General features: G+C 36.9%; 1 protein-coding gene across 1 annotated transcript in view; it reads right to left on the reverse strand.

The window, feature by feature from the left end:
• Positions 1-292: 292 nt before the first annotated feature.
• PEL1 (Eukaryotic release factor 1 (eRF1) family protein) overlaps positions 293-19822 on the reverse strand; it is a 79192-nt gene continuing 59662 nt past the window's right edge. The window contains exons 12-16 of the mRNA XM_010248075.3: positions 4101-4173; positions 3661-3699; positions 2767-2861; positions 966-1072; positions 293-758 (exon numbers count right to left, since the gene is read on the reverse strand). Coding sequence (XP_010246377.1) covers positions 685-758; positions 966-1072; positions 2767-2861; positions 3661-3699; positions 4101-4173 — 388 coding nt within the window. The 3' untranslated portion in view covers positions 293-684. The remainder of the gene's footprint in view (positions 759-965; positions 1073-2766; positions 2862-3660; positions 3700-4100; positions 4174-19822) is intronic.

A 19822-nucleotide genomic window follows, 5' to 3' on the forward strand; every position in this document is an offset into this window, starting at 1 on the left:
GAAAAAACCCCAACCCACCTACTAGTTTTAGATCCAACAAATTCGGGACCACCTTCCCAGAGTGAAAAAGTTTTTCTCCTTTCATGAAGCAACTCTATAAATAAGGGATCTCTGAGGATCTCCAGATGAGAGTTCTCTCAAAACCCTGCATAAGCTCTGCTACACTAAAACCCTAGCTTCCTCTCCCCTGGTCTTTGCCCTACAGAAAGCTTCCTTGTCGTCTACCATCTTTCAGGTAGACATCCCCGGTGCCCTACAATCTAGACCTACACCGTCCAAAGCAAGAAAGTTGTAAACATAAAACAAATAACTTTTCTATTAAGTTACATAGAATTGCATGATATCAACTTATCAAATGATCACAAATTCGTCAAGATCACAAACATGTGTGCATAACATACACCGATTCAGAGCTCATGGTATACATTCATAATTAAATTTGATTCTACATTTCCAGCAACCTTACAAAAACTCCTTTTTTTTTGTGCCGTTGGATTCCATCACAGCCTCCAGGCTCCAGCATTGTTTGCCCCTAATAAATTAAATTAAAAGTATGATATACAGACATGTTGTAACTAACAGAAGGGTACTATTACAGCCTCCAGACATGTTGTAATTAATCACAGCCTCCAGGCTCCATCACAGCCTCCAGGCTCCAGCATTGTTTATCCTTGGAATGTAATATCACATTTCAATGTCTTCCAGGTCTGGAAGTGGAAAGCGCAAAATGGCTGCAATTCCGGTAAGTTGTGCTAGTTCTGTTGTTCCACATGACAAAGAAAATGAAGCAAAATAAGATTAGTACTCTTTAGAAACATTTAATTTAGAAGAATGGTTTACATGAGATAACTTCTACTTTTGAGTGTTGAAATTAAAGGGTCCAGTTTACCTAATTGAAGAATGTTCTAAATAAACGATAGAAACAATGAAGAGTAATGCAAAGGTTGCAAGAAAACCATCCTTACGTTCTCCAGATACGTGCATAGAAGAGAATATATATGCACTGCCACCTGAATCCTTGACTGAGTCAACCAAATTTACATACTTTTGTCTCATTGCTATGTCAGAATTTCTGGAAGGGAAGACACATACACACACACAAAAAATTAAAAAAAAAAAAAAAACATTAGAGGAAACAAGCTAGAAACTGGCATGGCATAATAGATTTAAACATAATCTCCTAAATTGAAATAAGTAAACCAGCCAATATCAACATACAATAGAAATACAAGTTTGGAGTGTTGGTGGGGGAAAAGAGTAAAATGAGAAAACTTCCATCAAGAAACCAGAAACCTTCACTGCAATTTTTCATAAAGGTTAAAGGATGAAAATTTCTGATTAAACAAGGCAAGATCTATGGTGCATGAATTGCACTATGAAGAAAAAACATGAACCAGTGATAAAATACATGTCACAGCTGACACCTTTAACGTTGTTAAAGTCTTGATGGTAAGAAAACTTTATGAAACATGAACCGATGTAAAGTAACTACGCCATGTGACATCTTTATCGTAATTGGTTGAAACCTTTATTTAAAATGCAGTAAATATTCCTAAATGCACCATAGTTGGGCTCTATTAAAAACAGTAGTAAAGCAGTCTTGTTGACAGGCTGAAAGCCAGACAATGAAAACCTCCAAATGAGACCTTTAACACCCCCTTCTGAACAAGACAAAAAGAGGTTCAAATGATTTGTGAGATTGGGGGAAGAGATGGAGCCATAAAAGGTTCCAAAGTATTGACATGACGACCATAATTGCTACTCATAGTCTGCCAAAGTAGAAGATTCATCTCTTTAACAATGACAAGCACATTAATACTAAAGAAGAAAAACTAGACACAAATGAACAGTGATGAAGACAATGTAGGAATTCAAAGATTTAATGCAGTATCTGCAAGTGCTTCGTGCACCAACCTGTACAGAAGATTCAGTAACTAAGATTATGTTTGGATAAGCTTTTGCTTCTACGTTTTACAGAGTACAAAAAAACAAAGTATGTTTTGTGCTTTTGTAGTTTGGTAATTATTGTTGTCAAAACATGCTTTTGAGATTAAAAGCATAAATTAATGTTTGGTTACACCATGTTGTTATGCCACTTTGCTACATGTGACAACAAATTCCATGTGTCACATGACCCATAGTTTTGAACCTCAAACTTGGCATGTATTTTGCCATGTGTCACTAATTTGATACATGGCATAGATTTTTCCATATTCACAAATTTGACACACATGGCATATATAAATGGGCATCATGGAATATATCACTAATTATGCCACAGGCATATGTTTTTCCATACTCACAAATTTGTCACGTGGCATACATTGTGCCACATCATCTATTTATGGACATCATGCATATATCTTTCCATATGTCAAAACTTTTGCCGCATGGCATATATTTTGTCATATTCACAAATTCGCCACATGGCATATGTTATGCCAGGTGACATAAATTCCATATTACACATGGCATATATTTATGGGCATCATGACCTATAGTTGTGCCATGTGTTGCAAATCTTACCAATGTGACATATATACATTTGCACCTTATGCATTGTAGTGAAAAACACATTTAGCCCAAATGTGCTTTCGAAGCACAAAGTAGAAAAAATATGATTTTTTGCTTTTTGTTGCACAAGTTTTTCTCCTTTGGGTGTTTTTGCTTTGAAAAACATGGTATCAACTCCAAAGCATATTTTCTGCTCCCGAAGCACAAAAGTACTTTGAAAATGCTTATCCAAGCATAACCTAAATTAAGTACCTGAAGAGATCATCTGTGATTAGAAGTGTTTGAATAGCCATATGCTCATGTGCAACCTCAACATGCTTTGGCCCATAGCATGCTCGAGCTGGATCCTAAACAATAAAATCAAAATTCAAGTCTGAGAACAAAATGTAGTAAAATGCCAAAATAAAATAAAAATGACTATGAATTTAAGATCATAATAAAACCAAAGAACATATCTAACCCAAAAAATAAAATAAATAGAAAATTATTGAATTAAAATAGAGTAAGATGTCATTGTGAAATGAAGATCAAAGCAGGAATGTTTACTACAATGAACGGATTACCATGAAAATTGTGCAAAATGTGTAAGCCCTTTAAATTCAAGCCTAGCAAGAAAACCCCAAGACATGTAATAACAACAACAGGAATAACTCGGCCAAATTTTCCATTCAACCAAGAAAAATTTACTACAGCTCCAAAAGTTTCTTTCTTATCTGTAGTGGACTGTGGAACTTAGCTTTGCTAATGGAACAAATAGGCAAGAATCACCAGCCGGAGAAGCTGGACACCTGAACATGAGCACTATGAGGTCAACTGTAAGCCATGAATGAGGAGCATCCATAGCCCATTGACAGACTCATCTGGGGGCCCAACAAAGGGTCAGTGATGAGTGAAACTGCACTGCTTCCCTAAAGAATTAGAAAAGCTAGCTTTTTTATTTTTAGTTTGATCATTAGCTAAGCTAGCTAAATATGTATAGTTCGTGGATCTGAGGTAATATTAAAAACCATTGAACCATGATTCACATGATAGATTTGAATACAGAAACCTCAAACCAAAAACATTTTTCAAACTCTTTATGATTGCTCAGAATATCAATCATGCATATTTTAAGAAAAAAAATATATCTGAAGGGTAGAAACTGACATTTGAGAGCATGCTGAAGAAATCCTTGAGAACCCGCACCTGACATATAACATAAAAAATAATATTTACTTAAAGAATATTAATTTGCAAGGGAAAAGAACTAATATGGCAAGGACAAAATTAACCTCCTTGTAAAGATCCTCAGGTTTAAAAAAATCTAGACAAGGAAAACTATCAAAAGGAAAATACTGTATAAGACAAGTACAGAAACTTAGCTGATACTTTAGCTAAACAAGGGGTCAATAGGAAACATCTCTTTTGGACTGTAGTATAATGTATACAGTTGGAGAGATAGGTGAATCCAGCCTATACCATGGCCTTCATAAACAAGGGGTCAATAGGAAACATTCTCTTTTAACCTTCATAAAATTTCACAGTTCCCAATCAGGATAAAAGAAAAAAAAAAGAAAAAACTAATCATATTGGTTTTTCTTTACTACCTCTTGTGCTGCTTTCGTGTCTTTTATCAAATTCATGACATTTGGTGCATCCAGAACCTCCCTCAAGCTATGTCTGTACCAAAAGGTGATATTGAACGTCAATAAAAGTTTGTCCTGAATTATATGAGATCAAGATAAATAAAAAAATCAAGGACTGTAGCTTTGAAGAGATTATCAAGAAAAAGTTAAAACCTATTATTGTGAATTTGGGGTTAGATCATTGATTTTAAAAAATAATCAAGGACTGTGGCTTCAAAATTCAGTATGTCTAAATGCAAACAATTCTTTATGGTTGTGATAGAAACCAAAATAAATGAAAGAAGATGGTGTAAACCATAGTTGTTGAGGTGCCTAAGTGAGCCTAGGCAACCAAGGGGGCACCCAGGTGCCTAGGTGATGGAATCTGAAAGTATAAAATCAAAAGATCCCTAGCCCTCTTAAGCAACTTTATTAGTTTTTTATACTAACCAACATACCTGTATGCTGCCTATTAGCAATAAAATAATACAAATAAGTAACTAAGTATACATTTCATATAAAAACATAAAATGCCATCATATATATATCATTTAAATATATTAATTTCAATGCTAAATAACCTGTTTCAGGCCAACAAAAAAGGGCGAATGCAGCAAAACAAAAAGAGAATAAGCCCCTGTTTCGTTCCCAGAAAACATTTATTAAGAAAAGTAAGAAAATAAAAATATAGGAGTAAGAGGACAGCTTTGAACTGTGTTTAAGAGGGCGGAGACCCTGTTTCAGGCCAACAGAAAGGGAGAATGCAGAGAAAAGGAGACAGAAAAATAAAGGGGCAGAACCCTGTTTTCTTCCAAAAAAAAACATTATTAAAAAATAGTGCAAAAATTACAGGAGAAACTTAGAAAGTTGAGAAGAAGGGGGTGGAGCCCCTGTTTCATTCCCAAAAGTATTTAAGAAAAAGTAAGAAAATAAAATACAAGAGTAACAGGACGATTTGGAGGAGGTGGAGGGGGAAGCAGAGCCCCTGTTTCGCCCCAAAAATATTTCCTATAAAAGGTAAGAAAAAAATATAGGAGCACAGAACAACTCAGACCATTTAAGAAGAAGAAGAAACTTACCTGGAGGTCCTGGACGACTTGGACAGAAACAATGGAAACTTCTCAGTCCTCAATCTTATCTTCTCAGTCTCAGTTCAGAACTCAAACCCAAAGAAACTTGAATTCGGATTTGGTCCTCACAATGCTGTCCTCACACCATCCTCAAAGCCCCTTGCAGCTGTACATTGGGAATATCTCTCCATGAATAAAAACATACAAGTACGGAGATATTCCCAATGCACGGCTGCAAGGGGCTGTGAGGACAGACTGAGGACTATTCTTTGAGGATCAAATCCGAGTTTAAGAAACCTTCGTAGCTTTAATAAAAAAATTTCAACATACAACAGGGTGTATTCTAATAAATAAAGCCAACCAATAGAATGATATAATATATATAGGCTTTCAGAAAATAATGATATAATATGTATATGGGTGAGTGCCTAATATGAAAACCATCTTGGCGTTGGGTGAAGCAACCTTTAAAAATTGCCTAGTCGCCTAGCCATTGCCTTGACATCTATGGTGTAAACAGAGAAGAATATACAAGATTTGACATGGTTTGGCATTTTGTGCCTACAACTATGAAAGGTCCCTGCAAAATTCACTATCTGCATTCAACTGAAGACAGTCCTAGAGAACAACCTAGCTTTTACATCATGAAATTAAGACTTTCAAGGTTCCCTATTCTGTTTAGAACTAAGAGTAAACAAGGTATCTCATGTACCAAAAATACCTCAATATGGACAAATACAAACAAATTTCATATACCTTTTGGATTTTTCTATTATTTTAGTTTTTAATTCATCCCTTTAATACAAGACACCTTTTATCACTTACATAACCAGTGATTTGTTCACAAGGACTGAAAACTAGAATACCACTTCTTTGGATAATGGATACCAGTCAAGGATTATCATATGTGCATAGAAACTGTTCACTTCCATTTTGCTAGCTATAAGTGGCCATACCTCACTAAGAATGATCAGGGTTACAGAGAAGAAAATGAGAAAAAGATCAAACAGATCATAAACAAACTTTTTTTTTTCTATATTGCATTAGTACACAGTCTCAAGAATTTAACCACTTGCAACAGTGGCCAAAAGGCAACTGTGGAAGGGGACTAGGTAGTACTGATCGGATGGCTCTTGCACTTGACCAGATTGCCCTGGAGACAATTATTATTACATTAGAGAGGGTTGGTTTTTGGCTTTTAAATTGAAGATCATGTTTCTTCTTTGGACTTTTTTCTACTTTTGTGGATCATCAATTATAAGTATCATCTTATTAATGTACAATGGGAATGACCATTTCAGAAAATCAAGGTACAAGTACAACAGCCAAGGCTGACATGTTTAAAATCTATATACATACTATCAACTTGTTACAAATCAACTACCAGCTGAGTCCTCCATATTGGCTGATATGAGTGTCAACCTAATTGGGTAGTTCAGATTTGAAGCCAATGCCTTTGCCTCTCTTAGCAAGAATCTGACAGTTCATGGGCACTGTTAGCCAGTTACCACTTTCCTATCTCCCTCAAGAATCAATTCATTCCAATCCAAGGTGTGCTCTCACCTAGGGCTGTCAACGGGTCGGGTCTGGGTTGGGACATGGTGGCGCCAGTCCTGAACCGATTATTAATTGGGGCAAAATAACAGACCCAGAACCATCCCAGTTAATAGTCAGGTCTATTGGGTCCAGACCCGATTACATTGAAATTTGTATTTATTTAGTTAAATAATAACTTAAAATTTTAAAATTTGATAATATAACCTTAATAAAATGATAGAAAAATACTAATTTATTTTAATTTATTATATTTTAATAAATTAAACATTTTTATTATCTTATATATTATCTATCAAATTTACCATTTCAAACATAAAATATGATAAAATTATAAGAAAATCTTATATATTTAATAAAATAATCAGTTCTGGGTCTGAATCAGTTCAGGACAGGCAAGAACCAGAACCAACCCAATTATTAATCAGGACAAAATCGTGGAACCAGAACTGTTATAATCAGTTCAGTAAGCTTGGGCCTGTCAGGTAGACCCAATCCATTGACAACCCTACTCTCACCTTAAGCCTCAGACAAGAGAAAGGAGTTCAGCCCTCACTTACATACGTTTTTTTTTATTGATACCCTCAATAATGTTTCTTCACCTTCTGGTCCTGGGAAACTTAGTATGATTCTGGCACCATGACCTCTAAATGCTTCACCTACACCTGACTGGTCTGGATTTCTAAGGCAGCTTGATGGAAGACCACTCTAAACCCCTGAAGAATTATTCTAGAAAGAAGACCTTACAAAAGCTCCTGATATGTCATGATAATTGTACTTGCAATTTGCACTGAATTGGACACCAGGGGTATTTTTGTCATTGTACAATTTTCTGTGGGTCCTCTGATGATAGGGTCTGGCTTATCTGGTTATATATTGGTTTATGTTTAAAGTTTCAGAGTCATTGAATAAGTAGTTCGAGAGCTATTAAGTCTTCTTTGAATTGAGGAGGATAGTGGTAATTTAGTAAGCTTCTATTTTTGTTATACACACACACACGTGGTGTTTTATAAAAGAATTATACAGTTTATTTAAGTTCCTACAGCTTATGCTACCTATGGTGAATGACTCTCATGCCCTAGAGTGATTCTAGAAACCCTAGGAGTGATTCCTAGAATTCTCTTCTTTCTTTCATCTCTTGTCTTCCCTCTTGAGGTTTTGAGCTCAGCCACTAACAGCAATCAAAGACAAAACCCATTCATTCATAGTTCTACATCAGTTGGTATTAGAGCCTAGGGTCCAGGTGGCTCGCTGTCAAGGAAGAGATATGAAAGGAAGATTGAATAAACAAGCTAATGAAGAGCTACTGATTGCACTTTGCAATTGAGTAAACACCTTAGAAGCTCAAGCTAAAGCTCTAACAGAAGGAATAGAAGAAAATACACAAATGACAGCTGAAGATAAAGCCCTCTTATAATGATAATGTAGCCACCTCATAACAGCATAGAGCTCTTGTAAAGCCTGCTCAAGCTCTTTAGCCCCAAATGTACTTTTAATGAGACATATGAGAGATTGGTTGAATAATCCAAATATGAGGTTGTTGACTACAGGGATGAATTACTAATACAATCAAGGTGGAGTACCAGAATTCAAGGTTTAGATTGATCTCCAAGCTTTTCTGATTAGCTTGCTGCCTTAACAGTCCGTTTGGCTGCTGAGAAGCGATGGGATGGGAAGGGATGGGATGAAAAGGGAAAATTTATTTTCTCATTTTGGTATTCAAGTGTTTGATTGATGAGAAGGGAAATTTACAACTATTTCATCTCTTCATCGTAGGCTGCGCCGCTTATATCTCTGCAACTCGGTTCCCAACCAGCAGTGGTGGTTTTTTCGGCAAGAATAGCAATGAAGGTCATGAAAGAAGACGATTTCTCAAGGAGATTTTTCAATTGATCAAGATATCTCTCCTCTTTTTCCTCCTCTCCCTCTTTCTTTTTTTTTTTCTTCTTCTTCTTCATCTTTTTCTTCGCTTGCCTCTGGTCTGCTACTTGAACCAGAGGCAAGCGACTATTTTGAGTGCACCTCCACCGTACCTCTAACGTCATCGACAAGTTGACGACGATTTAACGACACCACTACTATTTCAGTGCACCTCCACCGGACCTCTGACGTCAACGACAATCTGACGACGCTGGTGCTATTTTAGTGCGACGGTTTCAGTGCGCCTCCATCGGACCTCTGACGTCGACGACGATCTGACGACGCCGCTACTATTTCAGTGCTGACGACAAACTGACAACAATCTGACGATGATCTTTTTTTGCGTGTGGTTTCCTTTCTCACTGGGGTCGCACCGTTTTAGTGTGACCCAACGTTCCAAGTTTTGGGTAACCGCGTCTCACTGTTTCTCGTTCCATCTCACAAAACAAACGAATGAAAATGGGAATCTAAAGAGAATTTTTCCATTTTCTCTTCTCAATCGCACCAACCAAACTGACTATAAAGGAATACTTTGACTAGTATAAAGTTAACCAGCCAATGCTAAGGTCTGGTGTGAAAGGTATTCATCCCTAGGTTAGAGAAGGACAAAAAATGTAGAGTAGTAAGAAATGATCTAAGCCCTAATAATTTAATAGAGGACATGGCTTTAAATAGAATGGGTTGGCAAAACAAGATTCATGTAGCCGATCCCATATAATTGGAATAAAGAATAAAGCATGGATGATAATGATGATGGTGATGATCCCATATCAAGGTGGAGTACCAGAATTCAAGGTTTAGATTGATCTCCAAGCTTTTCTGATTAGCTTGCTGCCTTAACAGTCCGTTTGGCTGCTGAGAAGCGATGGGATGGGAAGGGATGGGATGAAAAGGGAAAATTTATTTTCTCATTTTGGTATTCAAGTGTTTGATTGATGAGAAGGGAAATTTACAACTATTTCATCTCTTCATCGTAGGCTGCGCCGCTTATATCTCTGCAACTCGGTTCCCAACCAGCAGTGGTGGTTTTTTCGGCAAGAATAGCAATGAAGGTCATGAAAGAAGACGATTTCTCAAGGAGATTTTTCAATTGATCAAGATATCTCTCCTCTTTTTCCTCCTCTCCCTCTTTCTTGTTTTTTTTCTTCTTCTTCATCTTTTTCTTTGCTTGCCTCTGGTCTGCTACTTGAACCAGAGGCAAGCGACTATTTTGAGTGCACCTCCACCGTACCTCTAACGTCATCGACAAGTTGACGACGATCTAACAACACCACTACTATTTCAGTGCGCCTCCACCGGACCTCTGACGTCAACGACAATCTGACGACGCTGGTGCTATTTTAGTGCGACGGTTTCGGTGCGCCTCCATCGGACCTCTGACGACGCCGCTACTATTTCAGTGCTGACGACAAACTGACAATAATCTGACGATGATCTTTTTTTGCGTGTGGTTTCCTTTCTCACTGGGGTCGCACCGTTTTAGTGTGACCCAACGTTCCAAGTTTTGGGTAACCGCGTCTCACTGTTTCTCGTTCCGTCTCACAAAACAAACGAATGAAAATGGGAATCTAAAGAGAATTTTCCCATTTTCTCTTCTCAATTGCACCAACTAAACTGACTATAAAGGAATACTTTGACTAGTATGAAGTTAACCAGCCAATGCTAAGGTCTGGTGTGAAAGGTATTCATCCCTAGGTTAGAGAAGGACAAAAAATGTATAGTAAGAAATGATCTAAGCCCTAATAATTTAACAGAGGATATGGCTTTAAATAGAACGGGTTGGCAAAACAAGATTCATGTAGCCGATCCCATATAATTGGAATAAAGAATAAAGCATGGATGATAATGATGATGGTGATGATGTGATATTTCAAAACACACGAAAGTACAAAACTGCCCCCCCCCCCTAGTAGGCAATAAGAAACAAGTTGCATAACACAAGCCCAGGCCCATTAAGCACTAAATAAGAAAGATATAACAAGAACATTACAGCCCAGCCCATATGACTTACATCCCACAACTCTCCCCTTCAAGCTGAGCATAGATATCTATCGTGCTCAGCTTGCACAACAACTCCTTAAATCTAGCAGCAAACAATCCTTTGGTGAAGACACCAGCCAATTGTTTCCCTGAAGGAATATAAAGAATAAATAGGTCTATATATACAAGTTTTTCTCTAATAAAATGCCTGTCAATCTCAATATATTTGGCCCTTTTGTGCTGAACTAGATTGTTAGCAATATTTATGGCTGTCTGAATATCACAATAAAGCTTCAAGGGACCAAAAATTTCCATTCCTAACTCAAGCGAGATCCAAATCCACACTGGACCTAGCAAAAACTATTTGCTTTTTGCTTCTTCAAGTAACTAAATTACCACCAAAAATGGTACAATACCCAATTGTAGATCTCTTGTCTCCTATAGACCCTGCCCAATACATATCAGAGTATGCCTCAACTTCAAGTCTATCATGTTTCTTCAATGTGGAACTCTGGGAGCATGCATAAATTGACTCATAATATGCACAACATATGCAATATCTGTCCTAGTGAGAGAGAGAGAGAGATAAAGAAGCTTGCCCACTAGTCATTGATATCTCTCCTTATCATTGTTTAACTCCTCATTCCCCTCCTATAGCCTACAGTTCTGCTCAATAAGAGTATCAGTGGGTTTACTCCCAAGTTTCCCTGTTTCTTTTAAAAAATCCAAGGCATACTTCCTTTGGCATGTATAAATTCCCTTGCTAGATCTTGTTACTTCAATTCCAAGGAAATATCTTAGAGGGCCCAAGTCCTTGATTTCAAATTCTGAGGCTAAGAAGGATTACATTCTGGATTCCTTTTTATTAACTCCCTTGCCTCGATTACCTTCAGCTTCACCTATTGATGTGCCTAAAGATGTTCTTGAAGATAAGATGATTTCTACAACAAGTGGAGGTTACCAAAAGTTTCTTGTGAAGGCATAAACTTATTAGACTGTAAGCCTTTCCTTATAGAACAGAGAGTAATTTCAAATTCCCAGTCATCAACCAATTATAGTAAGTCTTTCCTTTATTCTCTTGTAGCATAGTGTGATCAGCACTACTTTCTGGATTCCTTTTTATCTCCCTTGCCTAGATTGCCTTCAGCTTCACCTATTGATGTGCCTAAGATGTTCTTGAAGATAAGTTGATTTCTACAACAATTGGAGGTTACCAAAAGTTTCTTGTGAAGTAGAGGAATAAACCTCTAACAGAATGAGCATGGATTACAATCATTACATCTATAGAATTATAGTGACTCAACCCTGATCTCTATAAGCAATACCATGCATTTAACTCATAAAGATGACTTCATCCAAGCCAAAGAGATAATTGAGATCACTCTAGACCCTTGAATACTTATTCTAGAAGGAAGAAGGCCTTATAACAGGTCCTGATATGGCATGATAATAGTACAAGGGATTTGGACTGAATTGGACACCAGGGGTATTTTTGTCATTTTACATTTTTTTGCGGAGTCCAATGATAGGGTCTGTTTTTCTAGTTACAGTTGGAGTATGTTTAAAGTTTCAGTCACTAAACAAGTAATTTAAGAGCTATTATGTCTTCTTTCAAATAACTATAGTGGTGGTAAAATAGGAAGATTCTATTTCTTGAGTTTCTATTTGTCATCAACAGTCTATAAATATGTATGGACATTTTAAACAAGAATAAATTAAGTTGAGTTCCTACAGCTTATGCTAACTATGGTGAATGATTCAAGGAACCCTAGGAGTGATGTCAGTGGACCGGGTTATGGTCCAATTTGACCCAATCCAATTTAAACAGTCCAGATCAGATCGGTCCAAATTTTAATGGACAGAGGGTCCAGTCCGATTCATTTAATTTCAAATGAATTGGATTGGACCCCATCTAATCCATAAAAATTACAAAATATAGCATAGAATACAAAAAAAAAAAAACTGGAACATAAAAATAAAAAACATAAAAACTATTGAAAAAATAATAGAAATTACAAAAATTAGAAGTTAGAGAGAGGAGGGAGGAAGAGCGAAACAGAGAGGGGAGAGAGAGAGAGAGAGAGAGAGAGAAACTTGTCATTGAATGAAATGGCTTCAAAACAGTGACTGAAATCCCACCAGTATATTGCAATGGCAGAAGACAGGGAAGAAAAAGAATAGCAGAGAAAGATGAAAAAAGGAAAAGAAAAGAGGAAGGAGAGAGAGAGAGACTTACTGTTGAACTAAATGACTTTGAAATGATTACTGTAATTCCATTGGTATATTGCAACAACAAAGGAGAGGGAAGTAAAAAATAAGAGAGAAAGAAGATAGAGGAGAAAAAAGAGGAAGGAGGTGCAAGAGAGAGAATTGATATAATCAGTATTCTCTCTCTCTCTTCTATTATCTTCCCTTTCAAGGTTTTGAGCTCATCCACCAAAAGCAATCAAAGACAACCCATTCATTCATCAGTTTTACATCACAGTTTTTGTTATAGTTAAATTTTAGTTTTCTAGCCTCTGAAAGAAGGTTCAAGTTCTGAAAAGAGAAGTCATGATGATGTAGTTGCAGATCCAAGAAAAGGATCTACAACTACATCCTTAACCTCCTCAACTGCAGTAACTTCTAGGACCAAGGAGTCATTATTCAACCATGAAGGATTAGTAGGAAGAACAGGATCCTCAATTTCAGTGATCTATTCATTATCTTCCACCAATTGTGATGTTAATATAGGAGCAATTGCCCTTTGTAGAGAGGAGGGGTAGTTTTGTCTTTGTACTCTATTGTATAATATTAGTGTAGTGTACACTAAACAACACTGTACTTTATTGTAATTTATTTCCCTTGTAAGGACAGTCTTGTACTTTTACTCTTTTTTAATATAAAGTTCTGTTTTCTGGATTGGGTTGACTGATTGAGACCAACCAAACATCTCTCTTGTCTCTTCATCTTCTTCTCTTCTTCTTCTTGCTTAGGTTAACATGGTACCAAAGTGGGTTACTCTGATTTTCTTCCTTGATCTCTTGGCTATCATATCAGAATACATATTGTTCACAGAGGTTATCTATTTGATCAACCCTAAATCAGATTTCTCTGTTCAGCACAACCAGCAGGAGAGTTTTCATTAGAACTATTGTGACACATCAGATCAAGGTGAAACTTTATTGGTAGTGTCACCTGATTCAGATTTTCTCTCTCTAGAAGCCACATCAGTTTTGGTGCAGTCCTGAATAGTTCTGATCTTCTCTTCTGGGCAGAAGCAGGGTTTCTTTCCTTTTTTTTTGGATTGTGATTTCAGTTTCTCTTCTTTTCTGCGGTTTGGACAGCATTCCTCAACTTCAGAGGTCTTCTCAATTATGCACAATGGAAGTGTACTCATCTCTGTTTACCAATTATGGGGCCCAAGAAAAGTGAAATCATTTCAGTTAAGTTTGGACTGTGAAATCATTCCAGTATTTTGTTGAAGGGGATGTGGGGCAATATTGATGGCTCTACAATCATAACCAATGCTAGTGATGCAAAGGCACTGAAACAATGGAAGATTGAGAATGCACAAGTTATCTCTTGGATCCTAGGTCCAGTCACTGTTGATGTTGCTATTCCTATGAAAGAACTTAAGACTACACATGATATGTTTGACTACCTTGAGAAAGCCTATCAGCAGTCCAATATATCCAGACAATATTAGATAGAATTTGACATATTTTCTTATGCACAGGGAGAGAAAAGGATTCAAGAGTACTTTTCTGATTTGTAAATCAATGGACTGAATATGAGTTGGTTCACTTGGGGGATTCATCCACAAACTGTTGTGTTAAGGAAATGAAAAAAACATTTTGATAGGAGAAAAGGTATGCATTTTTTAATGCACCTTCATCTTGACTATGAGATTATATGGTCAGACATTCTTAGTAGGGAGGCGTACAAAATCTGGATATAAATCTTAGTGAGCTATTGAGAGAGGAAACCCGCTTCATACTCGGTCCTCTCTTGATGGTAAGAAAGAGCATGGTTTAGATGCAACTTTTCTGGCTACCAAGCAAAAAGGGAAGAAAGATTTCTCAAAGACACAAAGTTATGACTGCAAGGACTTTGGTCATGATAGATCTCATTGCAAGAAAAAGAACTTTTCTACCTACTACAAGCAATTGGGTCATATTATTTTGTATCATCAGATGTCTCATATTCCACCACTTCAACTGCCAAGGCAGATTCTCCTAGTTCACTAACTGAAGATAAGATCCATCAACTTATGTCATCTGCTGCTATTTCTTTTGCTTTTCAGCTATTGGTCTGTCTGGTAAGTCTACGTATGTTCTTCCCCATCTCATATGTGGATCATTGAATCTGGAGCCTCAAACCATATAACTAGGGCTTCCTTTGGTCAGTCCCCTAAACCATATTCCTTTGATAATCACATTGTTACTGCTAATGGTGAAACTCTTTCTATTTGTAGTTGTGATGATCCATTTCTATCTACTTCCAAGTCATCTTCCCAAAAACTTTCATTGTTCCAAAATTGACTACTAACTTGATCTTTGTTAGCCAAATTGTTGATGATTGTAACAATGATTTCTTCTCCCATGATGGTTGTTTTATCCAAGACCAGCGCACTAAGGAGCTGAAGGGGAAGAGGCATAGGATTGAAATATTATTTTCTTTAGAATTTGGGGACAAGAGTTCTACTTTGGCTTCTTGTTTGCTATCTACTACTCTTAGTTTATCTTCTAATTCTTGTAATAATGTGTGGCATTTATGTCATAGACAACTGGGCCACACTCATGCAAAGAACTTGGATTTTGTGTTTGCTTCTAGCTCTTTACCTATTAATGCTTCTTCATTTAAGAATGTTGATAAATCTTGTTTGACTTGTTGCTTTAGTAAAATCCATTTTTTGCCTTTTCCATCTTCTTTAGAGCATGCATTTGTTCCATTTCATAATATTCACAGTGATGGTTGGTCGTCTCCTGTTATTTCATGCTTGGGTTATAGATATTTTGTGGTCTTTACTGATGATTGCACATGGTACAAATGGGTTTACTTCCATCAAAAGAAATCTAAAGTGTTTCCCACATTCAAAAACTTTCATGCCATGGTACTGAATCAGTTTAAAAGTACCATACAGATCTTATGATCTGATTCAGGGGAAAAGTACTTTGATGGAGAGCATGGTGAATTTCAAGCCCACCTTCACAGCATGGCATTCTGTCCCAGAGATCTTGCCCAAGCACCTTTCAACAAAACAAGGTGGCTGAGCACAAGAACTGTCACATTGCTAGTACAATGGGAGCCCTTTTACATCATTCCCATGTCTCTATTACTTTCTAGGTGGAGGCGACTAGTACAGCTATGTACTTATTAATCTACTTCCCTCTTCTGTTCTTGGAAATTCATCTCCATTTCAGGCACTTTTTCATCATTTACCCAACTTGTCCATGCTTGTATTTGCTTTGTTCATCTCCATTTCTTGTGTTTGCTTTGCTCACCTTCCTCCTTTGTTATGATCCCAAAGTCCATTGTCTTTGCATATCTCGAATTGTCATTTTTCTTGAAAATATCTCTTTCATTGAGCATGTTGTTAATTTACACACACCATCCTTTTTGGTTTTACATCATTTTGGCTCTGTGGGTGATCTTCCTCCTCTTAGTCCTCAACAGTTGCAAATTAATTACAAGAAACGTTCAGTTTCTTCCACACTTATGCTCCCTCCATCTTTAGCACTAGAGCCTAAGCATCCTCCTTCCCCTACTACTGTAAGTTCTCATTCTATTGACTTACCTCCTTTTGTTCCCTTACGTCATTCCACCTGTATTTCTCATTCTCTTGACTGTTATGGTTTCCTTCCCAACCATAGCTCTCTGTCTGTTGTGTTGTCCTCTGCAGACATTCTAAAGTCTTATCACCAAGTCATGGCTGTTAAGCATTGGAAAGATCCTGTGGACGCAAAAACTCAAGTCTTACTAGAAAATAACACTTGAGGTCTTGTTTCTCCTCCTCCAAATGCCTTCATCATTGGTAGTAGATGGGTTTATTCAATGAAACTCAAACCTAATGGCACCCTAGATAGATACAAGATGGTCTGGTTGCTTAAGGGTATGAGCAAGAGTGTAGCATTAACTATGATGAAACCTTTGCTCTTGTGGCCAAGATGATTACAATTTGTCAGCTCTTGGCTATCACTGCTATTAGACAATGGATTATACATCGGATGGATGTCAAAAATGCTTTTCTGCATCAACACTTGTAGGAGACTATATATAAAGCCCCCTAGGTACTGTGATGATTCACGCTTGGTAATGTAAATTGAAAAAAATCTCTTTATGGGCTCAAACAAGCTCCACGGGCTTGGTTTGAACATTTCCGTTAGTTGTTCTGGAAGTTGGTTTTTAGCAGAGGTCTTCTGATTTTCTCTCTTTACCCTCAAGCGGGCCCAAGGATTGACACTTCTTTTGGTATATGTTGATGATATCCTAATCACTGGGGATGATGCAAATGGGATTGATAAACTGAAAGTCCTTCTCAACAGCTCCTTCAAAATGAAATGCAAGAAAAGCAAGAAACAACAGACAATGTCCAAGTCATCCACTAAAGCATAGTATTGAGGAATGTCCTCTGTACGTAGTGAAATTGTTTGGCTCAAAGCTCTACTACGTGATATGGACATTGATCATTCACCATCCATCCCTCTTTTTGCTATGAACATACCAAAACATATTGAAGTGGATTGTCGTTTTCTCAGAGATCTTCTTGCTAGCTATATTTCTCTTCCCTGCGTTTCTTCTAGCCTGCAGCTCGCAGATCTATTCGCCAAATCTATGTCTCAATCCAGGTATATGTTTCTTATTGACAAACTAATGTTTGTTCCCAAGAATCAGTTTGAAAGGGAGTGTAGAGAGGGATAGTTTTGTCTTTATACTCTATTATATAATATTAGTTTAGTGTGTACACTAGACAACATTGTACTTTATCGTAATTTATTTTCACTAGTAAGGACAGCCTTTTACTTTTACTCTTTTTAATATAAAGTTCTATTTTTTGGGTTGGGTCGACTGATTGAGACCAGCCAAACATCCCACTTGTCTCTTCACCTTCTTCTCTTCTTCTTACATAGGTTAACACCCTTCACATGTTTCTTTCCCTCAACCTCATGTGGTACATGACAATAACTAAAGCATTCAACTTTTATCGCTCTAGTTTGTTTCTCTTTTTTGTATGTATCTAATATAAATACAATTTTTTTACTATTAAAAACCATTAAACAGCATAACTATCATAGAAAACATAAAAGGTAAATAAAGAAATAGATAATAGGGAAAATCTATGATGCGGGAAAGACAAGGTATCGAAAGAGTTTTGACCAATCAAAACCCACCCATGAATTTTGATAAATAACACATGATTGGCTAGCACGTTTATGATACGAGTTGGTTGGTAAAAAAATTTTCAGATATCATAGTCGAACCCTAGATAATAACCTACTTAAAAGTGCTCCAATTTCTTTCACAACGAGAAGCAATACATGTAACCTATAAGCCTCAAAACCCAAGTGAAAAATTTGTCAACTCTAGAGTTTGGATCCCAAACTATGCCCACCTACTAGCTAGAATATCACAAGACAGTCATGCACATTAGTGAAGCTCTAAAATTTCTATAAAAATAATTATGTACACTGGTTTTTAAAATTTGAAAAATAAATAAACCACTTACCAGGACTTCGCCTCTTCCTAGTATCAATTGCCATATCACAGCCAAAGTCTCCTAATTGTTTGCCATACATATCTAATTGACAATTTGCTAAGGCGCGTTCAAGCCTATCAAGGATCATGATCTTCATGTACTCAAATAATCCTTCCCTTCACTTCTCGGTCATCTGAAAAGTTTGGCTCGTATCTTGGTTGTGGACTTGTGGGTTTAGATAGTAGCCTGTTGTATGAAGGGGAACATGAAGTTGAGGTGCCCATCTTTCATCACTCTTACTGCAAATGGGCATGCACTTCCTCTTAAATCCACCACATGCAAATGCCGCTTGTTCCTTGGTTGAATCCATCATTTCACAAAAATATGGCATTAAAGGTCTCACTTCAGAATCAAGTTCTCTCAACATTACAACAATTGGCAATGTGGTCTTCACAAGATGCTTACTCCAATGAATCTCATTCCAATTTTGAGAAGCAAACATTAATTGAAAAGGCTGTTTCTGTTTATAGATGCTTTGTAATGTCAAATAAGCTAATGGCAAATCATGTAACTGTTGAGCATAGAAGCTCTAGTTTTTTGTCAAGTTCCTCATTAAGCTTAAAGCCCATCCATGCAAATAAATAAATTTTGTGATCTGCTTTGCCTTCTCAATAGTTTCACTGTACATTTTCGTCTTTCCATATGAATCCAGCATAAAATCAATGTGATGTGCAGCATACGGAGTCCAATACAATTTAGTCCTTTTCTCCATTTCTCACAATGTTGCTCAGGTCAAGAGCATATATGAGAATAAGATCTTGCATACTTTAAAGGCTCATGTGCTTACCCATAAATCCAGATTTATACCACCTCATCAAGAAGGAATGTTGCTTGGTATAAGAGGATAAAGAAACCTCCTGTAGTTTGGTTTGGGGCTTTGTGTTTGAATGTGGGGATGATTTCATTCTATGCATATCTGAGACCAAGGATCCATGGTTTTGGAAAGTTGAGACGATGAATATTTTGGTAAGACAATTTCTACAGTACCAAAAGATATGGTACCTGAAAACTTTAATCAATCAGAAGCCCATGTGAATTTGAATGGATACCAGTAGATTGGTTACCAATTGGATGATACTATGATACCAGTTGATTGGTCATCAGTTTTTTATGTACCATACCTATTCAATACCATAGTCAAACTCTTATGGTAAATATGTATGCTGGTAAAGTCAGATGTGCATTTTGGTGAGTCACATGTGAGTCAAGTCATAGGCATGTATCAAACGTGCAAGTACATCAAAGGTAGGGTATGCATGCAACACTGCCTATAGATATTAGTAAAAACACATATGGGGTGACAAGATGACTTCCTTGTTGAAGGACATCACAAGTGCTAATTTTCAGGTGAACCACCCACCAAAAAATTAAAAAAAAAAAAAACTCTACTTTGGGGGGAATTGGCCCCTACTTTCAGGTGAACTACCCACCACAAGATATTC

Source organism: Nelumbo nucifera, chromosome 3, assembly GCF_055504915.1.
Source record: "Nelumbo nucifera cultivar China Antique chromosome 3, China Antique-T2T, whole genome shotgun sequence".
In the NCBI taxonomy this organism is placed as follows: Eukaryota; Viridiplantae; Streptophyta; class Magnoliopsida; order Proteales; family Nelumbonaceae; genus Nelumbo; species Nelumbo nucifera.